The sequence below is a fragment of the Gouania willdenowi genome, chromosome 17 (assembly GCF_900634775.1).
Source record: "Gouania willdenowi chromosome 17, fGouWil2.1, whole genome shotgun sequence".
Lineage (NCBI taxonomy): Eukaryota > Metazoa > Chordata > Actinopteri > Blenniiformes > Gobiesocidae > Gouania > Gouania willdenowi.
This window is the reverse complement of record NC_041060.1, coordinates 7629429-7649284: the sequence shown is the minus strand read 5'-3', so window position 1 is coordinate 7649284 and position 19856 is coordinate 7629429. Positions and strand designations below refer to the sequence as shown.

Genomic DNA, 19856 nt, shown 5'->3' with positions numbered 1-19856 from the left:
AAGAAATAATGAAAAAGAGAAACTGCAGAAAGACCAGTGGCTGAAAGACAAGCTGTAGGACAGATTTATCTTCAGTATTCAACGCACAATGAACCACAAACACAAGCTCTGGTCTAATGATGAGATGTGTGTGTTTTTGTAGTAAAGCTGTGTTTGGTCACACTTGGAGCTATTGAGTGTTTTGATTTGGTCAAAGCCAACACAAAGAAAATGAGATTGCATAGTGACTTTAGCAAACACGTAGCACAGCAACGTTGGCCAACATGCTCGTATAGAGATTGACAGGTATGTTATGAGTTTAAGCAGTGAATAACAACTCATCACTTCGCTTGGCACTTCCAACAAGGGAAACTGGCTCTGCAGCCTTGAATCAGACTTAAAAATCCAGATCCACAAGCTGTTAGCTGCAGTTGCATGACAGTTATGAAATGTGCACTTCGTGTATTTGATCAGGAACAGTTACTGTACTCTCACAGGATTTTCCACAACTGACCAAGAAGCCATGAAAACCATTCCATAGGAACTCCAGGAGGATCAACAGCAGATAGGAGGATCTGCTCATCTTCTTGGACAAATCCAGAAAAATGGACCACTTCAGATGACAACAACCAAAAGGGGAATCATGAGGTTTTTTTTCCCTCTATGCACGTTTTCATATTTGTGATCGCTGTGATTCAGACATGAAGATACACATTCCGTTTTTCCTCAATCGGTTCTGAAGAACAACTCGGTGGTAATGACACTCGTGTGGACAGAGAATCTGCTAATGATTTTGCTGTCAATGATCCCGTTGGACTTCTCCAACAGTGAGTTCCTGCAACATAAACAATTCAAAGCATGCATCACCAAACAGGGTGTGAATGATTGATAGTTGCAAAAACCCCACACATTTTTAACGCGTGTGGTGTTAGTATATACACGGTTCATTGCCAAACGTTGTAGCTTTGAAATTTGAATGGTTAAATATTTACTTGTGTGTGGTGCATGTATGCACACATGTATATGGCATAATGATGAAGGCAATAATGATCCTTTGGTATCAAAACTCTCAATAAGACACCAATAGTGAGATTATTGACCCATCATTTCCAATGCCACTCAAAATGTGATATCGGTGATATCAACAATAGTTAAGCTCTACTAGTGTTCAAAGTTGAGGTACATTAACTCAATTTTGATTTACTAGTGTGTAAGTACACTTTAAGTAAAAATTGTCACTAGTAGTACTGGTGAAGCTTTGAAGCTCTCATTAGTCATACTAGTAGGCTATTTTCTTAGTCAGTAAAGTAAAGTAAAGTCAAAAGATTCACTAGTAGTTCTAGTAAAGTCATAAGATTCACTAGTAGTACTATTAAAGTCATAAGATTCACTAGTAGTACTAGTAAAGTCATAAGGTTCACTAGTAGTACTAGTATAGTCATAAGATTCACTAGTAGTACTAGTAAAGTCATAAGATTCACTAGTAGTACTAGTAAAGTCATAAGATTCACTAGTAGTACTAGTAAAGTCATAAGATTCACTAGTAGTACTAGTAAAGTCATAAGATTCACTAGTAGTACTAGTAAAGTCATAAGGTTCACTAGTAGTACTAGTAAAGTCATAAGATTCACTAGCAGTACTAGTAAAGTCATAAGATTCACTAGCAGTACTAGTAAAGTCATAAGATTCACTAGTAGTACTAGTAAAGTCATAAGATTCACTAGTAGTACTAGTAAAGTCATAAGATTCACTAGTAGTACTAGTAAAGTCATAAGATTCACTAGCAGTACTAGTAAAGTCATAAGATTCACTAGCAGTACTAGTAAAGTCATAAGATTCACTAGTAGTACTAGTAAAGTCATAAGATTCACTAGCAGTACTAGTAAAGTCATAAGATTCACTAGTAGTACTAGTAAAGTCATAAGATTCACTAGTAGTACTAGTAAAGTCATAAGATTCACTAGTAGTACTAGTAAAGTCATAAGATTCACTAGTAGTACTAGTAAAGTCATAAGATTCACTAGTAGTACTAGTAAAGTCATAAGATTCACTAGTAGTACTCGTAGACCAAATACCAATGTAGTAGGAGGGATTAAAACCAAATTAAGCTCACTGATTATTTCAAATATTTTTTAAAACCAATGGCAATCCTACCTTTGGTTTCCCCTGCCTTCTTTTTAACATATAAGGATCACTACTAGTACTAGTGACACTTTTTACTTCACTACTAAAGTGTAAACCAACATTGAGTACATGTACTCCAAATTTGAGTCGCTATTAGAGCTTAACTTTGGTTGATAACACTGATATAAAACATTTGCTCAAACGGCTTTCCATAAATGTCACTTTTCAAAAACATGAATATAATAACAACAACAACAATAATAATAATAAAAAAAAAAAAATAATAATAATAATAATAACTACAAAATTTGCATTTCCTGAAGAAATGGCAAGTGAGGAAGCAGTTGCTGGCCCACATCACACTGCATTAGCTTAGCATTAGCATTGATTTGCATTATCATTAACATACATTGGCATTAGCATTAGTATTAGTATTAGCAAGCATTAACATTAGCATAAACAGCATTAGCCTAGCAATAATGTAAACTTAGCATTAGCACTAACATAGAATAATTGTTAGCCTAGAATTAGCATTAACCTAGCAATGGCATTAGCCGAACATTAGAATTAATCTAGCAGATACAGTAGTTAATATCTATACATTTTATTTGAAAGCGCTTTTAAAGACACTCAAAGACACTTTACAGGCAGGTTAAAATAACAACAACAATACAGTAATAAAAACACAGAAATATAAATCAAAAAGAAAGGAATAACCAGTAAAAAAAAAGCAACAAACAGGCGTGGATGAGTGGATGGTTCAATGTTAAAAGCAGAGTGAAACAGGTGTGTTTTGAGAAGTGATTTGAAGATGGGAAGTCAGTGCAGTTATGGATGTAAATATGTGATTTTTAGTCATGTAGACTGTTGTACTTCACTATACGCATGAACAGGACAACAAATCAGCCTTCCCGGTTGAACACAGCATTAGTCTACCGTATCTGTCATGTCTAATTGCTCTTGATGCAGCTCCAGGACAGATGGCTTAAAGATAAGATGGTGTGTTGCTGTTGTTCGCTCAGTAGCAGAGATAGGGCGCGGTGCTCCCATAGCACACTTAACATTTTAAAGATGACGTAGGTCCTCTTTGTTTATTTGTTTGTTTTGAACTGGAACAAAAAAGAAAGAAAAAACAAAAGAACAAGTCTTTGTGTGCAAGGAAACAACAGAGAAAACAAACAAAAATGTTCAAAACAATATATGAGATCCTTTGTTATTACTCTGTCATGTCACAAATAATTATGAGTTATATTATTCTGTTAATCTTGGTGCCAGGGTTGGGGTCAATTACATTTTTCAGCAACAATTACGTTTTCAATTACCTGTGTTCAATCACAATCCAATTATGATTACGGCTACCAGCATTTTTGTTTTAATTACAGTTGAATTACAAATATTTTTTATCCTCAGAAAGTCAATTAAAATTATGTGCTCAATTACTAAAGTTCAATTACAATTATTCACAATTAGTGAGCCTGAAATAAATAACCTAATAAAAGTCAACCTTCCTCTTGTGCTAGCTTTCTCTATATAACGGGTCCTAAATCAGCTGTAAAATACACTAAAAACAATTATCTAAAATCAAATTTCTTTTCTACCTACTGGTTACCTTGTTAGGTTTCCTAATCAATAAAAATATAGGTTTTAATATTTGTTTAAATAGTAAAATGTGGAAAAGCTTAATATGAAAAATATCTTAATAATTGTTAACTCTATATGCGTAGAACTGTACATAGAACTTTAACAGGGTTCCCCAGTTTTGCATTAAATCATAATTGACAATTTTCATAGAATTTTCATGGCAATTACAATTACAAAGTCAGTTATCTAAACTCAATTACAATCATAATAATGCTGTAATTGTCATTAATTATCAATCGCGTGATTACAATTATATTTGACCCCAGCCCTGCTTGGTACAACTGCAGATATTGGACTGCTCGTGGCCCCCAGCAAACTCACCATGGAGTCCATCAACATGCAGCACACACTCAGCTGGCCCCCACTGCAGGCTTCATGCGACTCTACGGTCCTGTACTCTGTCCAGTATCAGGGGTGAGGAAACACATCATCAAAGCAATGCTTCTGTCAATGTTGTTTAACTGAACCCAAACACAGATTTAATGTCAAAATACACGGTGACGGTCTTAGTTTGGTAAATGTGGTACAGCTTTGTTTCCGCAAACACCAACAGAATGAATATGAAGATATCTTAAATAGTTTTAGGGCAATCGTTTGATAATTATTACCGCAACAGCTTTTTTTGTTATCATAAAAAACTTGGGGATACTTTTCAACAATTAAGAAAAACCCACAAATAACACGATCTAAGCTGCATCAACAAAACATCTGAATCCACGTGACATTTACACATAGGCAGGGCCGGCCTTGCTGCGAGGCAACCAGGCGCCCTAGGCGGCCGCCTAGGACCCCCAAACAATCTAAAAAATCTCAAATAATCAAAAGGTATAACACATTTGAAACACAGCCTTTACTATCACTGTACATGTTTTCTCTTAATTAAATATTAAAAATCTGTAACTATACCTGCTGATCTTCTGCCCATATTTATGCATATTTGTGTTTTTTGCACATTGTGTTCTTTGGTTTTAAGATGTTTGCAACTAGTAAAACTAAACAGGAAAGTAGAAATTTCCTTGCACTGAAACTTTTACATTTTATTTTTACTTTGATTGCACTGTTTTGCATTGCTTTAAGATTTTGCACCGTTGTTGTTGTTGTTCCCTCTATACCTGTAGGTATTATATTGTTTTATAGTGCATCATTCTATTTTTTTAAAATGGTTGTTCATTACTGACGCATTTGAATGCGTCAGTAATGAACTGGGTTATACTTTTTGCATTGTGTTTACAGGCGTGGTGGGTGCAATTATGAAGAGATCAGATGCCAACACAGAGCTATAATTAAAGCCTTTGTTACAGCAACTCCTTCTACTGGATTTCACTCAGCTCTGTTTTGTTTCATCGAGAACTGGTTGACTTCTTGTCACCTCTGTCAAGAATGTTGTAGATTCCAGTACATTTTGGAGGGAATTCCTACTAGGGGTGTAACAAAATAGTTTGCTCACAATACAATATGAAATACAATATAGGGCTCACGATAAAAATACAAAAATTCGAATGAAGACTAACAAATGTGAAACAAACAATTGTTGATAAAAAAAAAATTGTTGATATGAGTGTTTAGCTTCACAAATAAAGAATGAAAACACATTTACAGTGTAAAATAAATTTTTTGTTTTATACATTTCCACTACAGGTACCATTTAAGTTACTGAAAATTTCAAGCTGCATTTTAGACCTGCCAAAATAAATCCAAAATGCAGCTTTAAATGTTCAGCACCCCCTGTAATTTAAACGAGGAGAGAGTAAAGTTGTTATTTATGATGTTCTACATGATATATCATACAACACTGATACATGCACTTTAATATGGAAGATACTCTAACATGGAGGAAAAGACACTGTGTGTCAGTTGTAAATCATTGAGTGAGACAACAGGTAGAATAATATGAAAAGGTTACATAAGGATTAAAAGCATTTCATAGTCCAACAACGTAAGATTATGGCATTAAAAGACTTTAGCTGCATTTCCATCGCGCACAATCTGAATAGCGGAACAAAAACTGCTAATGCCTGAATTTTGAAAAAACAAATATCGCTAAAAAGTTTTTCATGAGGAGGTATGTCAGACATTTCGATAGTGAAATGTGTCGCAAAAGCGTCATGGAAACACTTAATCCGCAATTACACGTCACAGAACGTTACGTACCTGATCACATGACAACTGCTCTCCGAGAAAACATGGCGCGGTACGTGTAGACAGAAGAGGAGACCGAGACATTACTAAGCATTATACTTTAAAATTATTACTACCACATTAGAGTGTTATAAGTAGGTTCTGTATGGAATCAGAACAGTATCATAATGAATGAACTCTTGCAGGGTTTTAAACCAATTGCAAAGCTACTGATATATGTGTGCATACGCAGTGTTCAAACAAGAGTGTGGAGAAAATGTAAGAAGCCATATGATTGGCTGAAAGCAAACACACCTGATTGGCTGATGAATCTGTCAATCAATTTTATCAGCCAATGGTGATGTTCGTCGACCTGCGACGTCAGGCCAGTCTCAAAATTCACCACACACATTTCTCTCAGAAATACACAGAGGTTTCACAGCACAGAAGTAGTTTGTAAATGCACATTCAGCAATTTACATTATCTGTGGATTTATATTACAAGTGTTCCTCAAAATAATATTTGTGAAGTAGAGCGTGTGCATTTCAGAATTTATATTACAAGTTTGCATAAAATATATATTTGTGAAACAGATCGTGTGCATTTGTGAATCTGAAATACAACTGCGAAAACAAAGCATGTGCATGCGTGAAAAACCCTGCAAGAGTTCATTCATTATGATGATCATTCATTCTGATTCTTCTTCCTGCAGCGAAGTCTCGTGGGATGAGATTTCATGGGAGTTCTGAGGCTCCAAAACAATCTTCAATGGAGACATTCAAAGCGCAATTATACTTTGTCGTTTTTAGAAATATTGCTTTTATTTTTGCTAAAATTGGTAATGGAAACCCAGCTTCTCAAAATGGAATTCTGCCTTCGCTGAATAAATGCACCTCTCCTGCGGGGATGCCGATTTATTCGGGGGGAGGAGATAGGCACAACGCTTGTATCCAAACAAGTGCGCGCTGACCGTGCAGTTTGCTCCCTCACTGTTTCAGTTGGTTTGTTTTCTCAGTGCATCACTACACACAACAAACTTATGAGTCCACGGAGCACCCGCGGTATCCACCATGTAGTAAACAAAGCGCCTCTGAGTTGCTACAGGAAGCAGGAGGGTCAAATGTCATTGCGCTGCTATTCGCAGTTTTTTATATTGCAAAATGTCATTACATTCCTAATTAATACTAATGCAGTTGGAAGATGGTTTGAAAATCATCTTTTCATTTTGTCTTTTAGAGAGTTTGAGCTGTTCCTTCGGAATGGCAGCTGGGTCAATGCGATTGACTGCCAACAGATCCCCCAGACTCACTGCGACCTGACCTTTGACCTCGGCTCGGACTCTGACTACAACCTCCAGGTCAGAGCTCAGTGTGGCACACGACTGTCCCCCTGGACCAAACTCAGCAGACCCTTCAACAGAAGAGACAGTAAGACAGTCCAGAAATATGAATACTGAACAAATGTGTATATACTATGTTGTTCTCAAGACCACACTATCCAAGACCAAGGCCGTGTTTGAAATGGCACAATAGCATACTACTCATACTAAGACAATCAGTGCACTAACGCCAGGGGTAGACTGGCCATCTGGCATACCAAGCATCGTCCCGGTGGGCCGTCGACCCAAAATGGGCCGGTCTGGTCCTCTATGAATTTTTGTTTTTTTTGAAGAGCGAGTGGAGGCAGACATGGTAGCAGGTCGCCAAAAATGGTCTAAAAGTGGCAAAAACGTGGCAAGAAAAGAGTGTAATGTCACTAAAATGGGCCAAATGCAGTAAAGAGTGGCCAAAAAATGGGCAAATGAAGAGGAACCAGGTGGTATGTAATGGCAAATGAGCTTTAATGAGCAAAATGTGGCAAACAATAGTGACAAAGGGCAAAATGTGGCAAACAGTAGTGAAAATGGGCAAAATGTGGCCGACAATAGTGAAAAAGGTCAAAAAATGTGGAACAAAAACAGGCAAAATGTAGGGAAAAAGGGAAACAAGTGATAGTTATTGAGCAAAAGTTAGCTTATTTGGATGAAAAGTGGTCAAAGAAATTCAAAAGAGGACAACAATTGGACAAAAGTGTCAAAATGAACTTGCAAAAATTGACAAAAAAATTTGCCATTTATTGGCAAAAGGTAGCTAAAGTCTGAAAAAAGTGTCAAAACTTTTTGAAAAGGTGAAAAAATAGGACAAAGGAAATAGGTAAAAAGGGGTTAAAAAGTTTCCTCCTTTTAAGGTTTTCTGGAGGAAAATTAAAATTAAGACATAAAGAGTCACATCTTCAACATCACTGACTTAATAACGGCTTCTAAGTGGTGAGACTAAGACTTTCAAAATATGGTTTGGATACTAAGACTGGTCTCGAGTACTGCAACAGCAACACTATTAAATACTGATTGGGATGAGTAGTCTACAGTTGTTGTTTTTTTCATACTTTAGTGATGATTTTCTAAACGAGTGAGAAAACAGTGATGTGTGACTTGTGTGTGCAGCGGTCCTGACGGTGCCAGAGATGACGGTAATGGCAGTGGGGGGCGTACTTCAGGTGTCGTTCAGCCCGCTTCCTCTCATCGCCACCATCAGTGTGATGGTGTCGAAGAAGGGCTTCGAGCATCAAGTCAGTATTCATTTTAACTTTCCACTTTCAATACATTGCTCTGTTCCCTTCAAAAATATATTTTAATTCCTATTTGATATCTTTCTAATCGAAATCTGGAGCTCTTTTAGATTCTGGCAAAGATGTTTTTTTTTTCTTAGCCTAATCCAGTGCTTCTCAAAGTGTGTGGCGTGCCCCCCGGTGGGGAATAGAGGTTTGAGGGGTGGGGCGCGACAAACTTTTCAATTTCATGCCAAATGCCTCTCTGAGATCAATAACAGGAAACAAAACACCTACACACAACAAAAGTAATATTGAGAAGCCTAAATACAAAGCAGAAGTGAAAAGAGCATTAAATGATTAGACTGTATTAAATATGCGACCGGGAATAAAATGCATCGTGGAACTAAAGTGCAAAAATAATGACTGAAAACATTTATTTTTTAACCTTTTTACCACAGATTGCAAACAGTGTTTGGTTATTTCCTGTATTTTTGTCTGCTGCACTTTTACATGTGTTTTCCATGCAGGTAATTAGTTTAATTAAGTTTTTTTTTTTTTTTTTTTTTTTTTTAATTCATTTTTGAAATATGCTACTTGCCAGGGTTGGAGTCAATTATATTTTTCAATTACAATTATGCTCTCAATTACTGAAGTTCAATTACAATTGATGACAATTACTGAGCCTGAAATAAATAACCTAATAAAAGTTAGTTGAGTTAGCTTTCCGTTAGCATCTCTTATGGTAACGGGTCCTAAATCAGCTGTAAAATACACTAAAACATATATCTATCATCTAATTTATTTCCTATCTATTAGTTACCTTGTTAGGCTTCATAATCAATAAAATATAGATTTTAATATTTTTGGTGTGGGTATCTGAGCCTATTTTTGTGTCACTATACCCCTAGATTTAATTAAAAAAATAATAATAATTTCAATGGTAAAATGTGGGAAAGCTTAATATTAAATATATTTTAATAATTACATATGCGTAGAACTGTACATGAATCTGTAGCATGGTTGCCCAGTTTTGCGTAAAATTAAAATTTTTGTTAATTATTTACAATATAAAACCGATTTTTATAGAATTTTCATGACAATTACAATTACAAAGTCAATTATCTAAACTCAATTACAATTTAATCACAATTACGACAGCAACAGATTTTTAAAAATTACAATTACAATTATGACATAATTGTAATTAATTATCAATTACGCAACTACATTTATAAATAAACCCAACCCTGCTACTTGCATTATGAAACATGATGATACTTGTTCCCTGTTAATTCATTTCATACGTGCACTGAATTTCCTTTTTTCTTTTCTCAAGCTTTTAGTCACAGATTGCAAACAATATTTGATTATTTAATTTTGGATTGATTTTGAAATATGTGTTTTGAAATTGTTCCGTTAGTTCAATACATTCAAATATGTGTTATTTTGTCAAGGATTATTTGGGAGGGGCAATGGGCGCAGGTGGGTCTTGAAAGTTCACCTTCGTTCAAAGTGGGGAACACCCAAAAAAAAAAAAAAAATCTGACAACACATTGAAGCGTTCTTTATTTCTGAATTGTTTCACTTCTTTACTATTTTCTTCTTGTTTGTTTTCAGACAGTTCGATACTCAATGCCCAGTGAGCAACGAGTGATGTCTGTCGCCGCTCTGCAGGAGGAGTCAGTGTACTGCGTCAGAGCTCAAATAGTCCTGGAGTCAGGGGCCCACAGTGGAAACACTGACACCCAGTGTGTGACTGTCACAGGTGAATAACAAGCAAAGCCAGAATTACATGACCAAATAAATTGGAGTTGAACCATAGTTCAGCTCACACTCAATACTCAGAACTCTAACATTTTATATCACCACATCAAACCCACCCACAGCAATGTGACTTAAAGGAGGTTCATGTAATATAGTTTATATTCTTTAAGTAGCTGTAGATTAGTGTGCTCACTCAGTGATGGAGGCTTTATTCTTATTGTTCACCTGCAGGTCCACAGACGGATGCTTGGAGGAGGCCGACTACAGTGGCTATGACTGTAATCTTCACTGGAGGTTTACTGTTTGCATTATTCGGGTTGCTTGTTCACTGCCAACTAGACGACTTCCAGGCATGTTTTCAAAAGGAGCCACTGCCTACGCCACTGGTGAGTGTCTATAACCCTTTTAAATACATTTTTAAAAATAATAATGAAAATAAATGTTCATTATTATCTTATCTAGGGGGATAGTGGAGGGATCTAGTGGGGATAGGTAGGATTAGGGGTTAGGTAAAGGAATGTGTTTTCTCAATGTGACCCCCCAGGGAGTCTCTCCATTCTGTGTCTGTATGGACCCCCTGTTGTAAGGTTATGTGTCTTGTGGTGTGAGGGTTTAGAGAACTGTTGCCGAGGGTCGGAAGTGGGAGCCTGTCCGGGCTAACAACCACAACTGGGTCCGTTTGGACCTCTCGGTGAGCGGAATCACCTACTACTCTATTTCTGGCCGCCCTCTACTCTTTTAACATGTTCCGAAATTATTTTGTACCCCTTAGCACTGAAAAAATCATTAAAATCCATGAAAGATTGAAGTTTTCTACACATTCAGCAACTTTTGTAAGACTGTTTCGGTGGCCATTTTCTAAATCTCACGCAGTCTCGTGAGAGTTCATCTCAAGCTCCACCAAGCAGCAGCTTTACACGCCCCTCCCATCAGCCATCATTAGCATAAACCCGACCCTGCTGCTGAAGCACACAAAACTTCCGCAACCTCCAGCGGGCGCAATTCAGCCCCAAACTAAAAACAAACCACATATTCGGACTCGATGAAATGAACACTTTATTTGCACTGCGATTGTGTGTTTTGCCTCTCGCGGGCGCAGTTCTGACTCTGCCCGGGAGAGATACACATATTCGGACTCGGGCGGAGCAGACTTTTCCAATGACACCTCAAACTCATAACACAAATTTATTCCTGCCTTACACAGACTTTAAACATCCATGGTCAAATTTTGTGCTTCATTAAAATATGCTTGAGTTAGATATATAAATATGAATATGAATGTGCTTGTGTTAGATATATTATGAATATGTGCATTGATACAACTAAATATATTACCAAAACCAACTACAAGCAAACCACACAAAATGATGTTAATCATGCAGATATGTTACAGTGCCAGACAGCATTCTACAGAGGACTCATTATCATGGATACCAGATTTTAACTGCATCATGAAAACAAAAAACTTGGTGAGATGCTAAGAAAAGTGCTCCAAAATAGACAGAAGAAAAGCCACAATTACACTAATATAATGCACCAAATGCCACCATATAGCATAATTTTTGCTGAATTTTATGGGGGGGATGCCCCCTGCCCCCCAACCCCCCTAGTTGTTGCGCACCATTGGCGTCGCAAGTTTTAGCCTTTTACTTCTTTTTTTAGCCTGCTACTTTTTCTTTTCATGACATCACCGGGTTAGGGTCAGGGTAATGAAGGGTTAGGGTTTGGGTTAGGGTTAGGGTGATGAAGGGTTAGGGTTTGGGTTAGGGTTAGGGTGATGAAGGGTTAGGGTGATGAAGGGTTAGGGTAATGAAGGGTTAGGGTTTGGGTTAGGGTTAGGGTAATGAAGGGTTAGGGTTTGGGTTAGGGTTAGGATGATGAAGGGCTAGGGTTTGGGTTGGGGTGATGAAGGGTTAGGGTTTGGGTAACCAGCGTCACTTAATGAAAGCCTCCATAACAGCTTATTCATGCTAATGACAGGTGTCATGTCATAATAAGCGTAATGTCAGCCTTTATGTATAACAACTTCCAAGTAAAGTGACCTGAAGCTGTCAACTGAATTGCCAGTATGAGATAAACACTTTTTTCTGATTTGATATAATAATAACAGTTGAGATCTAGATATGAGTTTTCATTTTGCAGACGAAACGTAACATTTTTTGGATTTTATCAAAAGTATCAATATTAATATGTATTTTATCAAATGTAAAGCTCGATAACAGTTTGTATTGGACACTTTAATAAATTAAGTTTATTTGCAGAAAGGTGATTGGGGACCAACGGTGAAGATTAATTGCCCGTGTGAGGAGACTTATGATGAAGTGCGAATACACTCCGAGAGAACACCTGATGACTTGTTTACAACACTTTTGGAAAATCAACTTTAATGAATGTTTGGCACTGTACCCTGAGTGTTCAGATCATTTAACAGGAAGTGCTTCACTGATCAACTACATGACTTTGTTTCTCAAAGAAAGAAGAACACAATCCTGGATTATGTCACACATCCCAGATAGCATACAGATGTGGGCCGCATCTTGTAATGATCCGGCACGTTTGGCATTATTCTGGCCCATACTAAATAGATATGAGCCAAAATCGGCCCACATATAATGCTGTAAATGTGGGCTACTTATCTTCAAAAATATTTGGGCCAGTTTTGGCCAAATAATGGCAAGTGACTAATCTGGATGTGAGCCAAAAGTGGCTGATGTACAAGGTACTATATCTGATTGATTAATCTTTGGCTGACACCGGGCATTGTGAATGCTTGGTTGTAGCCAGGTTTTGGCAAACAGGAACGCCCAAATGCCACCATTCTGTGCAGTATGTGGGCCGAATGAACATGCCAGGTGTGGACACACTGGGACCAATATGAACCAGAAGAATTTTGCAATCTGGGATAAAAACAGTGTTTTGAGTGATCATAGTATTCATGACGACAGCTGTTTACGAGTAGTTATCCATATAACAAAAATGACAACACAACCAAGAAAAGAGACCCAGGGTGCTTGGCACGGTGAAAGTTTGCGTTTGAAATCATAGATCCAATCTTTTGATTTAAACACAAGCTGTACGATGACGTGAGAAACAGATGCTGGTGAAGCAGAATGTTTAGGGATGTAGCGCCACGGTGCAGAGAAGAACGCGGAGGCATAAATTCCTAAAACTCATAAAGTTTGCAGTTCATTTCCTGTTTTCTGTCAATCAAACAGGCTTGACTGATGGTTTGGAAGGATGCTCACTCGAAAGTATACATAAGTATGTACATAAGTATATGTAAATAAATAGACGGTCTCGAGATCTGCGACAATCAGTGTGTATGCAAAAAAGATTAGTAACATAGTTGATAATGTTGACAACAAAAATTTGCATCGATGCATCATTTAATGTTGTAAATTAATGATGAAATCAGGCTGGCGGCCGCTTTCTGCTTGATTTTTGCTGCAGTACCATACATGAATGGCTGGCCGCAGTGTCGCTTCACCATTTACATTTTGGAGAAAAATTGCGCAACAGATGAAGAACCAACCTAAAGTAGCATTAACATCTGTGACATGAAACTAACAGTAATATGTTAGAATCAGAGCATCAGAAAACTATTTTACATTGAAAAAAATCTCAACATTTCAACAAGGCTCCCCTCTCGCAAACTCTGCGTATGCTTCTCTGCTGTTTTGATATGGTTCTGAATTTTTTTTTCTTCTACTGGTTCATTTAATATTTTGAAGCATGATTAAAGGTAACCACATTATGTGACTTTATCCTTTATCGGCTTCATCATCTTTACTGGAGAAGTTGCACATTTCTTTGTTCTGTCCCTTGTTTGACTTGTTTCTAAAGCTCACTCGAAGCTATACACTGACAGGTGTGTAACATCACATTGTTTCAAATTAAATGTATCCTTAGCTAACAGATACACTTGGCTTATTGTTTAGCCCATGTCGGACCATTAAACCTGTCTTTGTGATTAGGAGATGAAAAATCCTCAATTTTTGTCATCTTTTGTGTTCTCTGACCTCCTTGGTTATCATCTAACTGTTAATATTGACGCTTTGTGATACCAAAGAAGAGCACTACCTTTGTTAAATGTTGTTAACAAAATAAATTAGGTGCTTTTTACAATAAATATATTAAAAAAAAAAAAAACTCTAAGTCACCCACCGCGGGCGGTCTCTTTTTCCTTCAAGCTCGGGTCCTCTACCAGAGGCCTGAGAGCTTGAGGGTTCTGCACAGTATCTTTGCTGTTCCTAGAACTGCACTTATCTGGACCGAGATGTCTGATGTATTTCCTGGGATCTGCTGTAGCCACTCTTCCAGTTTGGGGGTCACTGCCAAGACGACCACGGGCACCATTGATGACTTCACCCTATATATATATATATATATATATATATATATATATATATATATATATATATATATATTGCTTCATTTAATAGAGTCTTATATGCAGAAGTGAAGTACTCACATTACTGTAATGGAGTTGCTTTCATTGGTACTTTTTTGAGTATATTTCTAAATCCATAATTTTTACTTGTACTTAAGTACATTTTAAAAGAAGTACTTGATTACATTTCTACAACCAAACGTTACTGAGTAAATTATGACCAGACTACAATCAAAAGCATCACATCATAGTCAACCAATCAGATTAAATGTAATGCACCGCAATAAAACAGCATTGAATGCAAGTGATTTTCTCAGTTTTAGTTCATAAATTTAGCTATACTGTACTTAGAGCCTGGAATTTGTTTTTAAATCATACATTGAATTCATTGGTGTTATTTTATTATATATAGCATAAATCAATTAATAAAAAGGAATAAAAAAAACAAACACAAAAAAGAGAGACAAAAAAAAACAAATAACAAATGAAGTACAATAATAATAAAAATAATAAATTAATTAAAAAAATTATAAAATCAACAACAAATGAAACAAGTAAACATTTATTTCAAATTATACAATGCCTATATATTGTGTATTTATTTATGTATTTATTAATATAGGTTTCCATTAGGTAACATAGTAACTTTTACTCTGACTACTTTTTAATTGAGCTACTTTTTTACTTGTACTTTTATGTATTACTTACTTTCACTTGTACAATTTCAATCAGGTAACAGTACTTCTACTTGAGTAGGATATATCAGTACTCTTTATATCTCTGCTTATATGAGATATAAAGATAAAAAAAAGACTAGCTTTTAATAAAAAATTATGTTTACACAGAAAATGTATGTTATCCAATATAGTTTGTGTAATAAATTATATTATTCTTCCTAAAATACTTGAAATCAAAGATTGTGTGAAATTCTATACAAGCCAAATTCAAAAGCTGGGCAGAAAACAATAAACACCCACTAAATTACCAACACCATACTAGATAAAAGTGCCTGATGAGAAATTACCAACTTGGCCAATGTTGTTGTGCCACACTGTGGCCAAATGTAGAACAGTCAAATAACTATTGCTGGGCACATCCGGGGATGGTCAAATAATCTTTATTGCCTTTTTATACAATGTTCCAAAACATTGTAAAGAAAGAAATGGACAGTACACAATACTTTTAAAAGTAATTTAGCTATTTACATTTAAATTGAGAACCTTATTGTTCAAATGCAAGTTCATTGCTAAACATGGGATTAATCAGATTAAAAGCTTTATTTATTGTCCAGCACCAAAAATTTATATTGAGAACATGATTTGTTTTGGAGAAAAAAAACCCCCAAAAAAACAGTATGCTTTATCATCAAATGTTGCATGTTATACATGTACATGATATATAAGTAACTTCTATGTAGCATCATAACGCCTGTTTTCCCCAGGAAGAGCTGGTCCCTGGGGAGTGGGTGTGGGCTTCCCTGCTCAGGATGCTACCCCAACAACCCAACCAAAGATAAATGGGAAAATGTTTATTTATTTTATTCAATTGTTAAATATTCTTACGTTTGAGGTTAAAATGTCTATGTCAGGGGTCATCAACCTTTCTGAAACTGTGAGCTACTTCATAGGTACTGAATAGTCCGAAGGGCTTCCAGTTTGAAAAGCACTTCTTAAATACTAAATATTTCACTTCAATACGAAGGTAAGATAATAAGGAAGACTAGCAATAACTTTAAAAAGTAGGAAATGTTTAAGTTTTAACATGCAACACTTTATTTCTCCTATTTTATGCCATTTCATTTTCATTACATTTAATAGAAAATGAGCATCTTCCTATTTTACTAGCAACTAGCAAACAACTTTTAACGAATCGTATAACGTAACATTTGTAAAATGTAACAATTATGTCATATTTTATGAAAATCCACCTTGCGTTTTGAAAATGATCATGTCATACTGTATAACATACCACAACCAGAACACTAAATCTACAACACTTAAACATATAATGTTTCAGTGGAAGTAAACATTTAAAGATGGCACTTTAATACTAAAATCTAATCATGTGCAGCAGCATTTAACATACAGTAAGTACTAACTACATCTGTCATATGTATTTATATTTGTGACTTTGGATTTTGGAAAGTAACTCAGATTTTAAGTGGAGCTCATTGATGTCTAGGACTCAGAATTAGAATAAAAATCAGAAGTACTTTATTTATCCCAGGGGAAAAAATAACTTGTGTTACAGACGCTCAAGAACTATTACAAATAAAAATAATAAACACTAAACAAAGAAAGAAAGAAAGATAAAGAAAAACATACATAATTAAGTAAAAGACTGTTAATTAAATAAGGATTACATACAAGTGCACACATTACAGTAGTAAAAAATAAAATTAATAATAATACATATATATTCTTAGAGCACCTCACATGGTTCACACGGACTACTTGATGCCCGTGGGCACCGTGTTGGTGACCCTTGGTCTATGTCAACTTTATTTTTATAACACATAACAAATAGTCAGTACTAAAGTGCTGTACAGTAAAATAACATAATAATGTGATGTCATATAATGGAGCCCTGAACTGAAATTTTTCCCTGAACTTTGGACCTATCCTGTTGAGGAATCTAATCTAATCTCTCGATAAAAGCAAAGAAGTGTGTGAGTTTGTGGAGCAAATTTCTCCCCGACGCGGTATCTGTTCGACCTGAAACTTTATGAACAGCTTGCACATAGCCTGAGTGTGTGCATGCGTCATTTTGGAGTAATTTGGTCATTTCAAAACTACACGCGCACACACGCATGCACACGCGCACACACAAAAAGATACAAAAATACACATAATGACTCCAGAATCACACTACAAAGGCAAAAAAAAAAAAAAACAATAATTACAAAAACTGCACAAAAATAACAGAAAGATACAAAAAACACACAATGACTCCAAAAAACATTGATGACAGAAAAATATTTAAATTTAAATTTTTAAAATAAATTTAAAAATGTGTAAAAAAAACTATATATAATGTGCATGTCCCATAGAATTAAACCAGGGAAATCGCACTCGCTATTTTACTTTGCACCCACAAACAAACCTCTTTATAACACTACAGAGTACAGAGTATGTACACCTCTTTGTATATCCAACCTTCAAACACATACTCTTTTGACCATAATTGACAACTCTACCAAAGCCCCCACTATATGAATACATACTTCCGATGAGCACTGTACTATAATAATATAATAATTAAAAAAAGAAAACATCTTATTCAGAATTATCACTTGTTTGCTTCATTTAATTAAATAGCGTCCTCGCATTTTACGTGAGAACCTAAGACATAAAGGATAAATAGGGGTGATAGAACACCTTCATTGTTGTTGCATATGTAGAGCTGCATACATTAAATTTGTTCTCTGCATTTAATTCAACTCTATTCAACTTTATTTATATTGTGCAAACTACAACAATAGTTATCTCAAAACGGTATCAAAATATAAAATTCTTAAGAAAAACCAAAAAATCCACATGAACAAGCATGAAATAGAAAAGAAAGAGAAGGGCGGGGAGAAGGCACAGACTGCAGAAAAACATGACCTGGTTCTAAACTATGAGGGAGTGGAATGAGAATGAGTATGAGGTGGACATCATGGTGTGTAAGCAGTGTGATGGGTATATAACGAGGTGCAGTAGTGGGGGGTTAGCTACAACGCAGCACGAATGTGTCTTTTTGGACATCGCACATTGCAACCCATTAGAGCTATGTGTAGTGGGGGTTTTTTAATATAGTGTTGGTGTTTGACTATATAATCTTAATTTATAGTTCCTATTTTCAGGTTTAGAGATTTGTTCCTATTATACAGTATATGCTTTTGCATACTGTGAATATTTGGTCTGGCTATTGCTGTCAGGTGACGCTTAACTGTCGGCCGACTAGTTGAAGTAGTGACAGTCAACGTGGAAGGACAATTGGTGTCTTTTAATCACTTCTTCATTTTCAATGGTTTGCCATGCACGGTGAAATGAACACCAGTCACTCACGGGTGTAAATCAATCAATTAGATTTACATACAGTAAGTCTGCGAGAACAGGAAGACTTGCCATGTAATGACCTTGCTCACCACTAGAGGTCTTACAAAGGCATGGAGACTCCTCACTGCTGATTTATTTATGTTCTAATTTCCAATGTTGTGACGCTGTTTTACATTTTTGATCCACGTACCCCCTGTGACAATTTGCATACCCCTGGGGTACGTGTACCCCACTTTGGGAACCTAGGCAACACTGGATGAAGCGCATCAGGGGGGATTCAGGAGTGGGCATATGCTGTATACCCTGGACTATACACCAGTGTTTTATTCAGAAGATTTGCTTTGTTACCAAGTTCAAAAACATGTAACGGGTCTCTAAATCATCACAGACGTTTTTCCCTTGTTTTATATACATTTTGTCTGTACTGCTTTTATTTTGGTATGAAATAATTAAAATCTTCACATCTCTTTTGATTTGACAGGACTAACTCCCTGGGACCGTGATGACCTGAAGAAACACACAGAAGAAATCACAAAACCCAGCAGTGACTTTGAAATAGTAGCTTCTGAATCGACTGAAGGCAAATCTTCAGCACTAAATGTTGAGGCGTCACTGAGGGCAAGTTTCTTAGGAGGACTGGTAGAGGTTGAAGGTTCAGCCAAATATCTGAATGATAGTAAGACCTCCAAAAATCAAGCCAGAGTGACACTGAAGTACAAAAGAACAACAAAGCTACATCCTCGATGCTAAGGAAGTTAGCAATGTGGAATAAAGATGCTCAGTACAGTGTTATCATTGAAATAGTGTCCATTTCAACTGGTGAACTAATATTGATTTCAGTTTACTATGGAAACTGAAGATACTGAAGTCATTATGCATATCTTTATTTCATGTTGTGTATTTTTATTTTTGTTCTGTGTGTTTTGGGAGTAGTCAGCCTTGTGCATCTTTGTTGTCATTTTGTATATTTTTCTATTATTTCATATGTTTTTGTTGTCATATTGTATATTTGTCCTTTATTTTTCATTTAATCGTTGTAATTTTGTATATGTTTTTCTATCATTTTATGAGTTTTTGTTGTCATTTTGTTAATTTTTCAATTATTTTGTGCTTTTTTGTTTTCATTTTTGTATACTTTTTTTTATTTAAAAAAATTACATATATTTTCTGTATTTATCCTGGGTGTCTGTAATGTTCTGGATCAACATGT

The 19856-nt window shown here is 35.9% G+C and overlaps 1 protein-coding gene across 8 annotated transcripts; it reads left to right on the top strand.

Moving 5' to 3' along the window:
• The first annotated feature begins 341 nt into the window (after positions 1 to 341).
• On the top strand, positions 342 to 19544 carry crfb16 (cytokine receptor family member B16). 8 transcript variants are annotated; one of them, XM_028472833.1, is made up of 8 exons: positions 342 to 627; positions 722 to 806; positions 4011 to 4158; positions 7100 to 7290; positions 8346 to 8470; positions 10070 to 10217; positions 10448 to 10602; positions 12478 to 13686. In XM_028472833.1, the coding sequence occupies exons 2-8, from the start codon at positions 737 to 739 to the stop codon at positions 12601 to 12603; spliced, it is 963 nt and encodes a 320-aa protein (XP_028328634.1). In that variant the 5' UTR covers positions 342 to 627; positions 722 to 736; the 3' UTR covers positions 12604 to 13686. The 8 variants fall into 8 exon arrangements, with proteins under 8 accessions (XP_028328634.1, XP_028328637.1, XP_028328633.1 ...); XM_028472835.1 differs by having other exon boundaries at positions 344 to 627; positions 4032 to 4158; XM_028472836.1 differs by lacking the exon at positions 12478 to 13686 and adding an exon at positions 19128 to 19544 and having other exon boundaries at positions 342 to 806.
• Positions 19545 to 19856: the final 312 nt, after the last annotated feature.